The sequence below is a fragment of the Caenorhabditis elegans genome, chromosome IV, assembly GCF_000002985.6.
Source record: "Caenorhabditis elegans chromosome IV".
Lineage (NCBI taxonomy): Eukaryota > Metazoa > Nematoda > Chromadorea > Rhabditida > Rhabditidae > Caenorhabditis > Caenorhabditis elegans.
Window position 1 is genome coordinate 17,223,053 of NC_003282.8, and position 15,485 is coordinate 17,238,537.

Here is a 15,485-nt window from a genome sequence, read left to right on the forward strand (position 1 = left end):
CCGATCGTATTAAAAACAAATGTATTAAACCGCTCGGAAAGTGCGCGGAATGTGCGCATACGCCTACCGAATTGATCGAATGTATTCATTTGATGTATTTTTATGTTTACTTTTCCATATTTTTTATTCAGTTTTATGTTTGTCTTTTACTCCCGTCGTTCTCTTTTTCACCCCTTTTTCTGTTTACACAGTCTCTTTTTCACCTCCTTCTCTATTTTTCAGTATCACTCAAACCACTCACCTTTTCATTTTTAAAACCTTTTTTGAGTTGGAAATTTAATCTTTCCATTACTTTCTCACGTCTTAATAACGGTTTTTCTAATTCAAAATTTTTTAAAAAGTCAAATTACAAAAATTACAGTTTCAAAAATGATTAAAAACCAAACTGAAAATTTGGGAATTGCTGAAATCGTAATTTCTTCTGGAAATATCAAATTTTCTTTTCCAGACTCGTTTTTATTTGACTATGCTTGGCAATTTAAAATAGTGCAAAAAAAGGTGTTTTTTTTAATTGTTTCAAAAAATTTGATTAAAAAAAATTGTACTGTTTCAAAACAAATTTAAATATCAAATTAAAATGTTGCCAATTGTTTCAACGTACATAACTTCCTTTGAATTTTTGTTTGAATTATATTGTTTTTTTTTAATTTAAAGACGCACGCTTTTTCATGATATCAAGATCGTCATTTAATTTTTTAAAAAGGTCTTCGAATTTTTTCAGGAACGATGCAATCTGAAAAAGAGGCTCCATATTTTGGAATGTATGGAAATAATTACTTGAGTCCAAGATATATTGTAAGTTACTTATTACTGGGATGGCTTAGTTGTTTTTGGGTCCAAAACCCAACAAAAGAAGTGTAATGTTGCCCTTGTCATTTTTGTGGATAAATTTTCTTTGATAATCTCAGAAATTTGCAAAATATGAATTTTTTAGCAAGACAATAATTTTAAAATAATCAGTTTCCAGGTTACCTCTCCAACTCCAACTTGCTTGGTAGAAAGCGGACATCCAGAATATTCAAATTCTACCTTCAACTCTCCGGGGTCTTCCAATGAAAGTCAACGACCAAATTATTATCAAATTCGTGAGTTATTTTCAAAAAATTCTAAAAACTTTTAAAAACAGTTAATAACATTTTCAGTTTCATAGAATTTTCTTTAAAATTTTTCTGAATATTTTTTGATCGAAATAAGATTGCATTAGCAAAATTAAAGTGAAATCTGAACGTTTTCTGAAACAGTGAACAAATATAGTTTAACACTCTCGGAACCATTATTTCCGATATAATATTGCACAATTATGAGTTGAATTTTTTTTTGCAATTTTGAAAGGCAGTATTCTAAATTAATTGCAATAATACAACAAAATTTGTGGCATTACATTTATATAATAAACCTATGTAGGAGTGCAAGTTTTTATTCGGGCAACGTAATGATTTGGTAGCGCATTTCTTGCCTCCCCCTTGAATCTTATGTATGATCTCATTTCCTCACTTATTTGTACATGATGTCATATTTATTTATTATTATTTTTTTTTCTCATCAATTTTTCTTGGAAATCATTTGTATCATCTGACCTCGGACATGTTCCAATCTGGTCACCTTATCATTCACATTTCTACCTCATCTCATTTTTATTCCTCATTTTGCTCTTAATTTTCAAGCCAAGAAATAGTGAATAAATAAATAAAAAAATAAATGATGAGCTCTATTACAACTTTGTATTGGAATTTAAAAAAATTCATGGAGAACACGATTGATTGCGTATTAACCACTATAACTGTTCTTAAAAATACAATGAAACCGTAAAAAAATTTCCAAGTGTTAAAAATATCGAATTCAGAACCACCATCGCCCGGAGAGATGGTCATTGTTCGCACGACTACAGTAACCCGCAACACAACATCAATTACACCAGTTTCTTCAACTTTTTGATAAGTCTTTGTTAGAAATATTAAAAAATAAATTATTTCAGTTTTCGCTTTATTTCCGCGCGAAAATTTCATAGTGGAAAATTTTTATTTTGATTGTTTCAGATATGTTATTTTTTTTAAAACGGAAAAACTCAACAGAGATTAATATAAATTGTTCTCAAAAATTGAACATTTACACAGTTTTGTAAAAATCAATATTTGTTATCTTTGTCTACAAACGAACTTACCTGTCTCAAGCCTACCTGCCTATTGCTTATTTTTAGAAAGTTGGCGAGGCAGGCGTAGGTTGTTTGGAGAACATCTAGTTTTGTGTGAATATACTGTTTATTCTAACGATATGAAATTCTGTCAAAAATTGTTTTTTTTTCTGTTTCAAAATCGATTTAACTATAATGAAATTTCAAAAAGTAAGCTAGGAAAACTGAAAACGCATATATTTTTGACACTGCAAATACACGTGAATTTTTTTGGATAGAAACAAATAAAATTTTAATGTTTTTTCTCACAATCAGATTTGGAAAGTAAAAAAATTAATTTAAAAAAAGGGAAATTCGTTTCCATTAGTTGTTATTCTTTGAACAGAATATTTTTACATATTCCAGTCTAGCAACTAACATCTTTTGAAACAGTATTATTATTTTTTTTATTTTATCTAGTTACGAAAATAATTAGACATTCAAACCGACAGCTACAGAAATTCAGAAAAAAATTAAGTACAAGTAATATAATGATTGAATTGAGTTGTTATCTAATTTTAAATTAATTGAAAACTCTCCACTGCTCCCGGTATCTTCAATTTTGTTTTGAAATATTTTTGAAACAGTCTTATTTTTCATATTTAAAATTGACTGTTTTTAGAAGTTGGTAAATGTTCAAGAGCTCACAACCTACAATCAAATTGTTGAATTAAACAAAATTTTTAGCAGATTTCTAATGGATGTCTGAAATACATTATTTTAAAATTGTCTTTAAACAGTAGAAATTTGAGAAAAGTTTATTATCAAAAATATAGTTTCCAGTAGAATGTCTACAAGTAATCGTCCTTATCCTCGTCTGTCGATGATGACGTGTTTTCAATCTGAATATTGAGAGTTGTTCTGGATTTTTCCATAGTCTTCAGAAAAAAAATCTGAACTTTTTTATTCTAAAACTCACGTGAATATTTTTATCCGCCACCAGTATTATTCGTTTGCGGTGTAAAATGCTTGCAATTATGTTTTGTTGGAAATTTGAGAGCCTGGAATATTTCAAAATTCAAAAATTGTATTCATAGCACAAGTGGGTAACTCACCTGTTGAAAATACCGGCGTCACTGTCGCCGAGTTTCGAGAAAACTGTAGCTGAAGCGTCAGAAGGACGGGATTGCATGGAAAGTCTGAGATATAGAAATGTGTCATCATAAATAGAACTCGGTGTAGTATTATTTATTCACACTCTAATAAAATCAATTGTATCAATTGCGTTCTCTCAATAAAGCTTGCAAAAATTTAACGGAATTTGTGTTTTCTGTGAAACAGAAATATCATTATTCAAAAAAAATTATTAACGTTGGAAAAATAATACTTGAAAATACTCAGAAACGGTAAAAAAAATTAGATTCAAAAAATTTGTTTCTTGAGCTAAATCACAACAAACTTTAAACAGGAGTGAAACTTGTAAAAATGAAAAAAAAATTGAGAGCTTTTCAAATACTAGGTCGAGAAAACCAAATTTCCACAAAAAAAGTCAATTATTTTAAGTTAGGTGAAACTTCCGACAAACAGGATCTAATTTTTTTAAATGTTTCAATACAATTTTTTTTCTGTTTCAGGTAGACTTCATATAGTTTTACAAATTTTTTTAAATTAGCTCATGATGAATCATATGTACCTCGCCTGATTTAATCGTTGCTGTTGCTCATGACCTAACGAGTGTCGTTTTCTGTGCATTGCCATGACGTGTTGGGAACGAAGTTCCCGATTGATGTATGCATAGAGAACTGGATTAGCTGCCGAGTTGAAACATACCTGGAATGTTTTTCTGATTTTTTGCAGTATTTTATTTATTTGTATGGCCTAAAATGGCCCACATATAAGAAACCTTCAAAATGTTTCCATTTACAGAAACTTTTATTTTTATTTTAATGTAGCAGGTGGAACAGGTGTCCACAACAGGAGCAAAAGCATAACTTAAAGTAGAAATTCAGGAAACAAGGCAATCAAAAAGCAAAAAAAAAACTAGAAATAAAAAGTATCACATTGTTTTTTTTTGTGTTTTTTCTTGTTAAAACATTTCAACTTTTTGAATGTACTATTTTGATTCAACTTGTTTCTAGAATTTTCATTCGAAATATTTTCATATTTTAATTCCCAATAATTTTTGCCTTACCAACAAATGCGCCACAAAAAACATTGCCGAAAGTGCTGGAGTCATCCATGAAACGGCGATCAAATTGAATTGTGACATGATATTCAGTGTCCATTGAGGTGTCCAACACAGGAAGTAGAAAAGAATCACAGCCACTATTCGTTTTGTGACCTAGAAATTTGAATTTTGAGTGAGAAGGAAGTGCTCGAATTTTTCATGAAAATGCCAAAAATTTAATTTGAAAAATTACTGTTTCAAATATTTGTTGAAAAACTCAACTGTGTACTTCATTACTCGTTGAACACTATATGTTTTGAAAATTGACTTGAAACTTTAATATTATTTTGTTTAAAATTGATGTCTCACTAAATATGACTCGAAATTTTTCAACGAACGATGTTCTGATATCTCACTAGTGAGTGTTGATTATCTGACCCCAATCTGGCAAAAATCCAAAATTGGATATTTAGGAAACTGTTGCTATGAATTTTTGTTTAATAAAAGCAACACTGTTTTAGAGTTTTAATTTATAACAGTACACAATTTTGAATTTCAATGGGCGTACAGTTTGAACTTCCTTACCTTCTTGACCCTATTCGAGCTTCCATCCGGTTTGCTGATTCCTCGCGCACCTCGGATATTTCGAGATGATTTTTGAAGAGCATAAATTACCTGAAAGGTCGATATTTTAGAAAAAAAATTTCGCATGGTTCAGGATGTCAATAAATTTTGATCACAAAAGAATCTGCGATCAGATCAAAAATTTTTAAAGCAATTTTTTTAAACTTTGACCTTATCGCTAAAATTGTTTGAAACACTAAAAACTAATGTTTTCCCTATCAAATAAAAAAAATTGACTGTTTCAAAAATAAGTTATGTAGATAGAACATTTGTGATGAACAGTTCTTCTTCTCTTTTTTAATAATAAAGTTTACTGTTTCAACAGGTCAATTTAATTTTATCTGTTTAATTTCTAACATTGGTTTATGGACTTAACTTCAGAACATTTATAAAAATTATCACCTGTACGTAGAATATTATAATTAAAAATGCGGGGGCGGCAAATCCGATGACAAATGTGTAGAGAGTAAACGTGGCATCCGCATCGAACATGCATTTTGACATTGTTGTGCCAGCAAGGTCTGAATAATGATAAAACTGAATTTCAAACGATGCTCCGATATTCCGCAATGTCACTAGATTATCCAATCGTAAATATTTCTATTGAAAATTGTTTCAGAGTCTCTATTTAAAAATCAACAACTTGTTGTTTCAGTCCCGTGACTTTATGATGTTTTTGAAAAATTCCAATAAAAACCACCTACCCGACGCTGCCAGTTCTTCCGTACCTTCCAACAACGGAACCATTCTCATTTTATCGATTTTAAATACGGCGGCCTCGTAGAGTACTGGTAAAAGGAGTACTGTGGCAAATATGGTACAAGCCAGGAGGACTTTCAATGCGGTTGCATTGCTACGCATTCTGAAAAAAATTAATATGTAATTTGTATTAAGCCTTTGCAGACTTTCTTCTGAGTCTTCGCAATTTTCAAAAATTTTGAAAACAGCCAAAAAAGTTTGCCGTTTCAAAAGAAAAATTTACTTTAATAATTGTTTTGTTGGTTTCAAACGAAAATATAAGATTTTTTGAAGTTCATTCTAATTCGTTTGAAAAAATATTGGACATTTTAATAACTTTCTGAAACAGCTAAAAATCTTGCGTGTATCTTTTTTTAAACTGTAGGCTTTCCAATATTTATTTAAAATGGTTCGCTAATTCGAATTTATAGAAAAAACATTTTGAAAACTCAAAATTTGAATGTCGTGCCGAAATGTTAAATATCACAGATTAAATTTCCCACGAGCATTTATTGCCAAAAATTTCGAATTCAAAATTTCTGCCAAATTTTAAAGTTCTATTTTCGAATAGAACTTGAATAGAACTCGAATAGAATTTGTATTTGTTTCGCTATTTTCAATTTTGAAAAAATACTGTTTCAGAGAATTTACATACTTGAATTCTCACAAAGTAATATATTCGTTATCGGGGTTTCACAAATCTACCCAAGCTCACAAAGCTAGCAGGTCTAGGTAGCCTTGTAGGAATCCAGTCAGTCATATTTTTACTACTTGGAAAACCCAACAAATCGCCCACAAAACTAACTTCATAGATTTAACCGGACTGCAAACTGCCATATACCGGTCCCAACTGAGCACTGTCATCAAAAAAGAGCTCAACAATTTGTTGACACTTTCCCCAAACCAGTACACTTTGCACATTGCCACTCCAAATAGCCATTGTCCTGAAATAAACTTTTTTTTTTGGTTTTCGATTTGTTAAAATCGGCGAAAATTCAATTTTGAAATTCAAAAGATTTGGGATAGGACTCACCTTTCAAAAGATCTACGACCAGAAACGGAAGATGCAGAATTACCAGGAGATCAACAATCGAGAGTCCTGTAAGTTTTTTTGAATTGTTTAGTTTCTGAAACAGAAGAAAAAACTTCAAACTGATGACTGAAAATAGTTCCGCTTTCAAAAAGACATAAATCAAAAACGAAATATTTGCCATTAAGTGGGCGGAGTCTGGATTGACCACTCGCGTATAAATTTTAGTTTAAACATATTGGATTTCAAATATAATTGGCAATGCTTAACTGAAACAATTTTGAATAGATACAACAGGTTTAAAAAATATTTGAAACTGTAACAATTTTTTTGTTTATCAATAGACAACTTAACCGTTAAATGCGAAGAATCTGCACATAAGAGTCTTGATCAAAAACTTATTAGCTACCATTGGCGTGGCCCGGCGTTTATTCTCAACAAGTAGTTCTTTAAAAAATCGAGATAATTTCATTCAAAAGTCCAAAGCGGAAAACTCCAAAAAAATTTTTTGGGAAACTATCATATTGAAACAGAATTTTTTTCAATTTTTTTCAAATTTGTTTTTTTTTGCAAATATTTATTTAATTTTCATTAAAATCTCAACAAAAAACTCACCAAGAACATAAATAAACACATGATTCGTACTGCTCATCATCCGTTTTCCAGCCTGCACGTTCCGCTTCATAGATGTCAAAATGTTGATGATCATGAGAATTACGGTACTGTAAATTTGGGATATAAGGAGTTTCGTTTAGTTTTCAATGCTAAATTTTACCAAGAATCAAAGTAGACTTTTCTCAAATTCAAATGTTCAAAATTAATTTTGTTAGTCTAAAAGAGACAATATTTACCAAATTTGAAGTCGACCAAAAACTGTTTTATCAATAAAATTTCTGAAAACTTGTCTTCAAAAAATTTGGAAAAAAAATTCATACGAAAAATTTTCTGTTTCAAAACAATTTTAAATTTTAACGATGGCTAGTTGTGTTGTGTAGTTTCGAACTTGTCGTTTATTATTTTTGCATAATTTCTAGTGAAATTGCAGACAAAAAACTTGATTTAAAAATTCTCTACTACAAATAGAAAAAATTCTAGCATGAAATAAATATTATGAGTTTGAAATTTAATGCGATTCATAATGTGAATAAGAAAATTTCGCAAATTTTCAATTAATTATTTTTAGTTAACAACTTACCCATTTCCGACTGTTCCAATTATAAAAAGAACCAAATAGGAAATTGCCAAAACCAATTTCAACGTGGTTCTTGACGTGTCATCTTCGTTTGAAACCGCTGGTGGAGTTGTTGTAGTCGAGATAATTGTGGAAATATTCATCTGGAAATGAGAAAATAAAATATTAATGTAAAACTTGAGTTTAAAAATCATTAGATAGGCGTGAAATGAACCGAAAAGTTAAAAAAAAAAGAGCACAAGGTAGACACGCTCGCCTACACGCCTTCTTATAATGTTGAGTGATCTTTTTCAGACTTTGAGAGCCGGTTTTCTAATAATTAATGAAAACCTTTCAACATTTTTTAAAAAATAATTTTGAAACAGTTATTTTTTGGAAAAAAATTAAAAATTAAAGAAAATCCTCTAAAAAATTTTTCAATTTGAAAAGCATTTATCAGAACAAAAAAGAGAATAATGACGGAATGACGTAATTGAATTTCAGCAATTTTCAGACAAAAACATTCATTTTTGCCAAAGATGGGTAGGGGAAATAGGAAGAATAGGCATTGAGTTCTGGAAGTGACACAGAATTTTAATCTGAAAATTTACAAATACGCCTATTTAATTCGAGAAAAAAGTGTGGAAAATCACCAAAATCAACAAGAAAATCATGTTTCAACTTATTTTGGAAATGTCTAAAAGACGTAGGCCGCCAAGAAATCTTGCAGGCACTACCGGTTTAATTTGTTTTTTTTTGTAAATGAAATCTTGCGAAAGTGAAGCATTAAAATTGTGTTAAGATGGCAAAGTTTTGAAAAAATGTCAAGAAAAAAGAAGTTTGGATTTTAAAAAAAGTTTCCAAAATATTAAGATCATTTTTGCCAAAGAAAATCTTAGGGCTGCTCTCAAAAGAGAACAAAGATGAAGGGTGAAGAGATGATAGAACATTTCGTTTTTTTTTTCGATAAAAAATGAATGAAAAAAGAGCCCTCAGGGTAGGGAAAGGAGCTACAAAAATTGAAAAAAAAATTGAGAGCATAAAAATACAAATAAGAAAAAACCAAAACAAAAAATTCTTTAACTATTATTTTGTAGAAAAGCCTGAAATTATTCCATTTTTATAGAAAAGTGCGTACAAACAAATCATACTATTTCTGATTCTGGTCACAAAATCTATCAAGTTAAAAAACCGTCGATTTTTTTTAATTCTGAAATTTTAGTCTGACAATTTATTACCAAATCTAGTACATGAAAAATAACCTATTAAAGTACCTAAAAGAGTGCTAAGTACTTACTTTTGAAAAATGTTGTTCACTTGTAATTTTTTCACCACCAACTAAAAATTAGTCCTTGAAAATTGCTCAAAATTAAAGAAAACCCCCGGAAAACGTAAGTTTTAAAATCAAGAAAGTTCATTTTTGGAACTTTAATTGGCATTCAATTTTTAGCAGAGTCAAATCTCATAACAATATTTTGAAAAACTAAAAAAACCAACATAGTACTAAAAAGGTGTATAACCGAGATCCACCAGACCAAAAAAAGCATATAAAAATGAAAAGGGAATTGTTGTGGTCTTTGGAAAAGGTCAATCATCAGAATTTACGAAAGAAAAAAAGAAAAAGAATAGTAATAAATATATAATCATTGGTACGGGCCCAAAGTAATTATTGGAATTAATGATAGCGTGGCCGAGGTGTAAAGAATTGGTGGCCGAAGTGTTTAGATTCATTTTCTCATTTAATTTATGTAATTTTTTTCGGCTCACGGCACGTGCCGAGAGCCGGCATTTTGGGGGTGTTTGGCTCTCGGCCGAGGGCCGAAAAAATTGAATTCGGCAAAGCGATTTGATTTTCAACTGAACAATTTGGCGAATTACCTGTGAAGATACTTAGGTCCGGTTGAAATAGTATGAAAATGTCAGATTCCAAATTTTGGAACATAAATTTTCTGTTTCAAAAGTATAACTTAATGAATGAAGGAGTCTAATTATTCGGTTGGATTGCTTCTTTCAACGTTTTCTAACATATTTTTTACCAACGTGGCTATGATTTTTCTTTTCCAATATTTCCAAAAACTGATAAATTTCCCTAAAACAAAGTAATACACAACTAATAGAACATCCAGACACACCTCCCACCCTCACAAATCTAATCCTAATAAAAACTCGTCACTTTGAGCTAGAGCCATCACAAAAGTGTCGTCTCTAAAAATGGCGGGAGGAGAGGCATAACTCGATTTTTCGCCACTACCCCGCCGGTTTAATGAAGTGTGCCAAAAATGGCAACTCTCTCTTCAATTTCCGCTTTTTTCATTCAACGAAAAAGTTTTGGATGAGAGCTTATGGAGAAGGGGGCATTTTAAAAACTTTGTCGAACGACACTCCGGATTTTCAAGCTCCGCCCAAAATTTGCAATGTAGGCACAATATGCCTACCCGCCTACCTATAGGCATGTAATCTAGGAAGGAACTCTACAAAAAAAGACGTCGCGTTATTTTTTTTCAGTGAAAGGAACCTTTCAATTGCTTCGGATTATTAATGTTATGGTGAATCCCACAAACCCAAGAGTTATTGACGAAACAGTAAAAAAATTAGGAACAAAAAATTCTTGAATTTTTTAAATCAGCTTAGAGAACAAAAGTTAGAAGAATAAAGAAAAGCTCTTGGTCAAAAATCCAGCCAAAATCTCATCTTTTTCGCGTGTCTACTCCTGAGAATCTCCTCCTCAAAAGTCCATCATGACTCAAAAGAGCTCTGAGAGCATATAACCAGCACACACCCGTAAATACAAAATCGAGTTAGGTCTTCTCATCTTTAAACACAATTTTCTATAGGGGAATCATCGTCCTGACTTTTTTGAAACGAGAAACTTTTTTTTAACGAAAAATAAATTCGTCATATGGAAGAAATATGTGACCTAAAATCAGGGAAGCTTGTTGCAAAAGTGGGGAAAACTGGAAGAAAAACGTATCCGTTTCTTATGCATTAATTATTAGATTACGTGACAAAAAACGAAGAATTTCACTTTTTCATGAGAATTTTGAAATACATAGGGAAAATATTTAACCTTTAAACCTTTTTCTGATTCTGAAACAACTGTTCCTAAAAACGAAAAAGTGATAATAAAAATCAACATTTATTTATGAATATAGAGAATTTTTGAAACAGTAAATTTTTTTGAAACATTTTTTAGTGGAAGTTTTTAATTTTTTTAGTATCTTTTCAAGAAATGCTCGATTGCAATTGCAAAATAAAAATAGAAAACTTTGAAAATAAAAAGTGGATCATATTACATGAACATCAAACGTTCTGTATATATTGGATTTTTGAAACAGTTTTAAAAAAATTTATGTGCGGTACATAATTTTGAATTTTCGCAGCAATTTTTGATAATTTTTCGAAGTATAAAAAACATTTTGTGCCTAAATACTCCCAGGAAATAAAAACAACTACTCCAAAAAACGAAAAAAAAGGTAATTTTTCAAATTTTTGTTTAAACACACAAGCTGAAATTGAAACGTATTGAAATTGACAAAACCTAAACAAAATTTCCCAGAAGTTTTCACGTTTTCCGTGCACAAATATCCCATAAATACATACATCAGAAACTGCCAAAAAAAAGAAAGAAAGGAAACTGGATATCTGTGAAAAATTATGCAGCTCTTTGTGGTGTGGGAGGAAGAAAAGGGGGCGGGGTCTGCTATTTTTGGGTACTTACATTATGTAGGTTACATTATGAAGAAAAAAATTTATATTTCAAGTTTGAAAGAATTTTGATGTGGAACTGTTGTGTTAAAAAAAGTTTGAAAAAATAATATTTAAAAAATCTGTTTCAGAATTTTTATAGAAACGACAATTTTATTTTATTTCATTCTTCTAGAGTCCAACAATTGTAGAAAAAACGGGAATTTTGTAAAACTCAAATGAAGCAAAAACAGGTGAAAAATTATTTTTGTGTTCAGGTGGAAATTATTGATATTGAAGTTTGGAAAATGCAAAAAAAAACAGGTTCAAATATGTTTTGCAGCAGACTGTTTCAAGGAGTTTAAAAGAAATATAGGCAAACTCGCAATTCATAGAGTCTAAATAATCATTGATTGACTATACAGTTTTCTGTGAATGTAGTTCTATTCGCAAAGTGAACTACATGAAAACCCCAAGTTTAACCTAATACTGGATGAACTTGGAAAAATTTATTTTGGTTGAGATATGGAAGCAGGTGACAAGTGTGATCCTTTTCCATTCTCTTTGAAATTCTACACGGCATTTTTCCACAAATTAAAACATCCATAGAATTGTTTTGAATCTTTTTGGTTTTATTTAATGGTATGCAAACGTTCTTGAAGTATTTTGAAAACATAAATTTTACCGAAGAAGATTGATAATGTGTGAACATAAAAATTGTAATCTTTTTAGAAAAACTGCATAAAATAGCTGAAGTTTGTGACTTTGAAATGGCAGAACTGGTCCTAAAAATAAAATTACTGATTCAAAAAAAATCTAGGATTGAGAAAATTAATGATGCAAAGTGAGGAAAATTACTTATTTTCAAAATGAACTATGAATAGTAGAGTAAAACATCAATGAAATTTGAAAACTACATGAAACGGGGATATTTTTTAAGAAATAAAAAGTAATTTTTTGCAACAGTATAGGCGAAACAGATGCAAAACTTACTTTTCTAGATATATAAAATTGTTCTGAACAATGGAATAGATGGTTCAAATAGAGAGAAACGACGCATGAACAACTTTTCAAAAAATTACTTTTTATATATATATAAATAATTTTGACGGGAATTCATTGGAAACGAACGCAGTTTTTTATCTTCAAACATTAAATTTCTAATTATTTGTTTAATTGGTATGATGTGTTCACTTTTAGAAAAAAACCCGGCACTCCTAAATACATTACTGTCTCAAAGAAAAATTAATTGCTTCATAACATTTTAGTTGTAATGTAGATAATATTTTAGTTGTAATGTAGCTGAAAAGTTCTGCTTTCAATTCCCACTTTGCAAGCATTATGCACATTCCTCGTTGGTTTATAAAAACTGCATGAAGCGGGGGAACATATTGAGAAAAATTTTTTCCAACAGTAGGACCGAACAGGGGGCTCAGATAGCAATTTTTAGCTACATTGAAGTGTAAAAATAGGCTGAAACAATTTTATAAATATAAAACTGAAAAACATTTACTGTTCCAAAAAAGTTGTAAATTTTTTGAAATTTTTTTGGATGTTCGTACACTTTAAGAAGTTTTTGGTCTTTGCTTTCATATACATGTTTGCATCAGTATTTGAGTATTTTAAATAGCACTGCGAAATCCCATTTTTTGTAAAAATTGAAGAAAAAAATTATGGTTCAAAACATAACATACTTTGGAAGAATACCAGTATGTTGAGAAGATGTTTGTTGAATTTTTAGTAGCGCGAGTAATTTTTTAATTTGTATGGAGTTAAAAATGTTTGCTTTGAAGTGATAAAATCAACTGGGAAAAGGATTGCTAGACTGGAACCGGAACCGGACACAAAAGGCAGTTACTTATATATAGTATCATTTACTATATATAAAGCGCTTATTCCGTTTGTCCATAGTTTGTAGTCTATGTAGTCTTTGTAGTCTGCGAAGTTTTAGCTTCTGGAGGGATAGTGAGTTGGGGTTAGTGTAGGGAAATAGTCGGGGTACTGTAGTGGTACAATGGTGGTACGGTAGGAGTACTGTATGATTACGGTAGTTTCAGAAAAATTGGTTTTCTGCTCCAGAAGTCGGGGGCCGAGCCGGAGGTGCGGTCCACGGCTGGTGATATTAAATTGAATTCTGCACTTTGAAAAAGTAATGGTGAAGTCTATTCAAATAGAGTATCTGCAGCATGATTTCTGCTTAAATTGAAATTCTGAAACGTTTAAAACATTCCAATGTTTGAAAAACAAGATTCGTCCCTACACGGGAAATGAATCAAAAAAGGAAAACTCCATCCGAACAAAAAAATTATTTTAATTCCATGAACTTTCGTAATGAACTTTTCCAAAATGACCAGAAAAAATTTTCAAAGTTTTTCTCAAGTTTTTTTTTCAGGATTTTTTTACGATGATTTCTGTTTCAGATTTTGCATTAAAAAAGTTTCTAAACATTTTTGAATGATACGTACTCCAGATTTGTTTTTAAAAATCCAAAGCCAAGGCAAACTCATCAATGACTTAAAAAAAAAATTTTCTAGCGTTACCTAAAAATTGAAAAAAGCAACATTTCATCTCCACGTGCTTTTTCAACGAAAAAAATGAAATTTTAGATCGAATCTAAATTGAGTTGATGTTTCAAACTTGAGCTTAATACTAGCTCCTTCCCCTGTCTCGTTTTATCTCAAAACATCTTTTTCGCGGTCAGTTAGGTTGATTCAGTTAAGTCTCAAAAAAGAATGTGACGTAAACATTTTTCAAGAAAAAAGGAGGAGAAGAAGAAGTAAAAATAGAAATTAAGGCTATGAATTTTTTGAAACATAAATAAGGATTTAAATAAATTACTGTTTCACCTTTTTGATATATAAATTGCCAAAAATTTAAAATTATTCGGCTCAACTTTTTAACTTTTTTGAAATTTTAATTTAATTTAAATTTTATTCAAAAAAAAGTTTCCTGTTCGAGGCATTAAAAACCTGACAACAATCAAATAAAACTAAAAACAAGGAAGTGTTGAGCAGCAAAACATTTATGTTTGCTCATTTGTTCCAGAGGTTCTTGAGAACTTTTATATATTTATTTCTTCTTCTGTTTTTTTTTTTTCAGTTAAAAACACAAAGTCTCAAGGACATGTGATTCTTGAATATTTTCGTGGGAAACTGATTTTTTGGAACAATGGTACTCTTGGAAAACGGGACAAAAGATTACAGAAAAGTTGATACAAAGAAATTTCAGATTCGGAAAAAAAATTACTGTTCCAAAAAGTATATAAATTTTTGAGGAAGGTTTCAGCAGTACTAGAATGCTCGTAGATCTTGGTCAATATCTTAAAGGGTTTTCATATCAAAAACGTACGATTGTTTTATTTTTCACATTTTCAATGTTTCTGAAGAAATTTTTACAGTTTCACGATTTTTTAATATTTATTATAGGTATTATAGGTATTATATTTATTATATTTATTATTTAATATAGGTAAAAAATTACTGTAGCAATCTAATGGGGTTATTCAAGTAGTGTCGGAAAATTAAAAAGTGTAGAAAAATTACGTCACAACTGTATTAAAATACATAAAAACATGTATTTTAATACATTTGTGACGTCACAAATGTATTTAAATACATTTTGCTAGATTACTTGAATACCCCCATTAATGACAGAAAAAACTTCAAAACTTAAAAAGCGCACGTAAAATATCAAAGAGTTCGAAGAAATGAATGTGCCGCCTCTTTGAAGATATACGAATGAAATTGGAAATTTCTCATCTCAATCTTTTCACTATTCTTGTCCGCCTTTTCCTGCTAGCATGCACACATACTGCAAAAACAAGGGTAATAGGTTGAAAATGAAATATTTCTGAATCTGAAAAGGGCATGGAAATTTACAAGAGGTTTTTTTCGATTTTCAAGAACAAAAATCAGAAAAAAGTGTTTTGTTTTTTTCTGAGCGTTTGAGCGTATGAACGTAT

General features: G+C 30.3%; 2 protein-coding genes and 47 non-coding genes across 49 annotated transcripts; 23 read left to right on the forward strand and 26 right to left on the reverse strand.

The window, feature by feature from the left end:
* The first annotated feature begins 404 nt into the window (after positions 1–404).
* On the forward strand, positions 405–425 carry 21ur-2763. The gene has a single exon (NR_068447.1).
* Positions 426–591: 166 nt separating this feature from the next.
* Positions 592–612, forward strand: 21ur-276. The gene has a single exon (NR_068448.1).
* Positions 613–721: 109 nt separating this feature from the next.
* Y116A8B.4 (Ovule protein) lies at positions 722–1,978 on the forward strand. The gene is made up of 3 exons (NM_070654.4): positions 722–795; positions 968–1,085; positions 1,844–1,978. Exons 1-3 carry the CDS (start codon positions 727–729, stop codon positions 1,933–1,935), a joined length of 279 nt encoding a protein of 92 aa, NP_503055.2. The 5' UTR covers positions 722–726; the 3' UTR covers positions 1,936–1,978.
* 21ur-11254 lies at positions 1,057–1,077 on the reverse strand. Its single transcript, NR_068449.1, has one exon.
* On the reverse strand, positions 1,175–1,195 carry 21ur-9877. Its single transcript, NR_068450.1, has one exon.
* On the forward strand, positions 1,185–1,205 carry 21ur-5136. Its single transcript, NR_068451.1, has one exon.
* On the reverse strand, positions 1,740–1,760 carry 21ur-2665. Its single transcript, NR_068452.1, has one exon.
* Positions 1,979–2,496: 518 nt separating the features above from the next.
* Positions 2,497–2,517, reverse strand: 21ur-9307. Its single transcript, NR_068453.1, has one exon.
* Positions 2,518–2,690: 173 nt separating this feature from the next.
* 21ur-11563 lies at positions 2,691–2,711 on the reverse strand. The gene has a single exon (NR_068454.1).
* A 116-nt stretch (positions 2,712–2,827) lies between these two features.
* On the forward strand, positions 2,828–2,848 carry 21ur-2795. The gene has a single exon (NR_068455.1).
* A 68-nt stretch (positions 2,849–2,916) lies between these two features.
* npr-32 (G-protein coupled receptors family 1 profile domain-containing protein) lies at positions 2,917–8,006 on the reverse strand. Its single transcript, NM_070655.5, has 12 exons — positions 7,865–8,006; positions 7,285–7,391; positions 6,673–6,738; positions 6,445–6,583; positions 5,606–5,763; positions 5,304–5,422; positions 4,863–4,952; positions 4,302–4,451; positions 3,804–3,940; positions 3,226–3,309; positions 3,090–3,171; positions 2,917–3,012 (listed from the first exon to the last, which is right to left on the reverse strand). The coding sequence occupies exons 1-12, from the start codon at positions 8,002–8,004 to the stop codon at positions 2,962–2,964; spliced, it is 1,323 nt and encodes a 440-aa protein (NP_503056.4). The 5' UTR covers positions 8,005–8,006; the 3' UTR covers positions 2,917–2,961.
* Y116A8B.97 lies at positions 3,258–3,313 on the forward strand. The gene has a single exon (NR_068456.1). It is a non-coding gene; the product is annotated as an Unclassified non-coding RNA Y116A8B.97 (non-coding RNA).
* Positions 3,384–3,404, reverse strand: 21ur-2647. The gene has a single exon (NR_068457.1).
* 21ur-9260 lies at positions 3,385–3,405 on the reverse strand. Its single transcript, NR_068458.1, has one exon.
* On the reverse strand, positions 3,387–3,407 carry 21ur-5398. The gene has a single exon (NR_068459.1).
* 21ur-14473 lies at positions 3,388–3,408 on the reverse strand. Its single transcript, NR_068460.1, has one exon.
* Positions 3,783–3,803, forward strand: 21ur-9205. Its single transcript, NR_068461.1, has one exon.
* 21ur-7432 lies at positions 4,575–4,595 on the forward strand. Its single transcript, NR_068462.1, has one exon.
* Positions 4,579–4,599, forward strand: 21ur-14913. Its single transcript, NR_068463.1, has one exon.
* Positions 4,837–4,857, forward strand: 21ur-6262. The gene has a single exon (NR_068464.1).
* On the forward strand, positions 5,032–5,052 carry 21ur-6400. Its single transcript, NR_068465.1, has one exon.
* On the forward strand, positions 5,261–5,281 carry 21ur-4888. The gene has a single exon (NR_068466.1).
* Positions 5,264–5,284, forward strand: 21ur-11943. The gene has a single exon (NR_068467.1).
* On the forward strand, positions 5,557–5,577 carry 21ur-3587. Its single transcript, NR_068468.1, has one exon.
* On the reverse strand, positions 5,923–5,943 carry 21ur-7415. The gene has a single exon (NR_068469.1).
* Positions 6,319–6,339, forward strand: 21ur-6513. Its single transcript, NR_068470.1, has one exon.
* On the reverse strand, positions 6,708–6,728 carry 21ur-13130. Its single transcript, NR_068471.1, has one exon.
* On the reverse strand, positions 6,709–6,729 carry 21ur-7145. The gene has a single exon (NR_068472.1).
* On the reverse strand, positions 6,923–6,943 carry 21ur-7795. Its single transcript, NR_068473.1, has one exon.
* 21ur-6351 lies at positions 7,134–7,154 on the reverse strand. Its single transcript, NR_068474.1, has one exon.
* Positions 8,007–8,155: 149 nt separating the features above from the next.
* On the reverse strand, positions 8,156–8,176 carry 21ur-15348. Its single transcript, NR_068475.1, has one exon.
* On the reverse strand, positions 8,160–8,180 carry 21ur-6507. Its single transcript, NR_068476.1, has one exon.
* A 984-nt stretch (positions 8,181–9,164) lies between these two features.
* 21ur-6964 lies at positions 9,165–9,185 on the reverse strand. The gene has a single exon (NR_068477.1).
* A 72-nt stretch (positions 9,186–9,257) lies between these two features.
* 21ur-13218 lies at positions 9,258–9,278 on the reverse strand. Its single transcript, NR_068478.1, has one exon.
* Positions 9,279–9,836: 558 nt separating this feature from the next.
* On the forward strand, positions 9,837–9,857 carry 21ur-6004. Its single transcript, NR_068479.1, has one exon.
* A 497-nt stretch (positions 9,858–10,354) lies between these two features.
* On the reverse strand, positions 10,355–10,375 carry 21ur-3037. Its single transcript, NR_068480.1, has one exon.
* Positions 10,358–10,378, reverse strand: 21ur-11767. Its single transcript, NR_068481.1, has one exon.
* A 563-nt stretch (positions 10,379–10,941) lies between these two features.
* Positions 10,942–10,962, reverse strand: 21ur-6615. The gene has a single exon (NR_068482.1).
* A 146-nt stretch (positions 10,963–11,108) lies between these two features.
* Positions 11,109–11,129, reverse strand: 21ur-4345. The gene has a single exon (NR_068483.1).
* A 582-nt stretch (positions 11,130–11,711) lies between these two features.
* 21ur-10269 lies at positions 11,712–11,732 on the forward strand. The gene has a single exon (NR_068484.1).
* 21ur-6322 lies at positions 11,713–11,733 on the forward strand. Its single transcript, NR_068485.1, has one exon.
* Positions 11,734–12,383: 650 nt separating this feature from the next.
* On the reverse strand, positions 12,384–12,404 carry 21ur-2800. The gene has a single exon (NR_068486.1).
* A 394-nt stretch (positions 12,405–12,798) lies between these two features.
* On the forward strand, positions 12,799–12,819 carry 21ur-540. Its single transcript, NR_068487.1, has one exon.
* Positions 12,820–12,839: 20 nt separating this feature from the next.
* Positions 12,840–12,860, reverse strand: 21ur-330. Its single transcript, NR_068488.1, has one exon.
* A 1,122-nt stretch (positions 12,861–13,982) lies between these two features.
* On the forward strand, positions 13,983–14,003 carry 21ur-4617. Its single transcript, NR_068489.1, has one exon.
* A 232-nt stretch (positions 14,004–14,235) lies between these two features.
* Positions 14,236–14,256, reverse strand: 21ur-11125. The gene has a single exon (NR_068490.1).
* A 151-nt stretch (positions 14,257–14,407) lies between these two features.
* Positions 14,408–14,428, forward strand: 21ur-6580. Its single transcript, NR_068491.1, has one exon.
* Positions 14,429–14,470: 42 nt separating this feature from the next.
* Positions 14,471–14,491, forward strand: 21ur-14361. Its single transcript, NR_068492.1, has one exon.
* Positions 14,492–14,815: 324 nt separating this feature from the next.
* On the forward strand, positions 14,816–14,836 carry 21ur-4773. Its single transcript, NR_068493.1, has one exon.
* The last annotated feature ends 649 nt before the right edge of the window (positions 14,837–15,485 follow it).

Bases quoted from the DNA above. Each gene is read 5' to 3' on its own strand.
- Y116A8B.4 (NM_070654.4), top strand. From the start codon at position 727: ATGCAATCTGAAAAAGAGGCTCCATATTTTGGAATGTATGGAAATAAT. The intron at 796-967 runs GTAAGTTACTTA...ATCAGTTTCCAG, and splicing joins ACTTGAGTCCAAGATATATT to GTTACCTCTCCAACTCCAAC. The intron at 1,086-1,843 runs GTGAGTTATTTT...TATCGAATTCAG, and splicing joins ACCAAATTATTATCAAATTC to AACCACCATCGCCCGGAGAG.
- npr-32 (NM_070655.5), bottom strand. From the start codon at position 8,004: ATGAATATTTCCACAATTATCTCGACTACAACAACTCCACCAGCGGTT. The intron at 5,764-6,444 runs GTTAGTTTTGTG...AATTTTTTTCAG, and splicing joins AGTCCGGTTAAATCTATGAA to AATGCGTAGCAATGCAACCG. The intron at 5,423-5,605 runs GTAGGTGGTTTT...ATCATTATTCAG, and splicing joins GGAAGAACTGGCAGCGTCGG to ACCTTGCTGGCACAACAATG.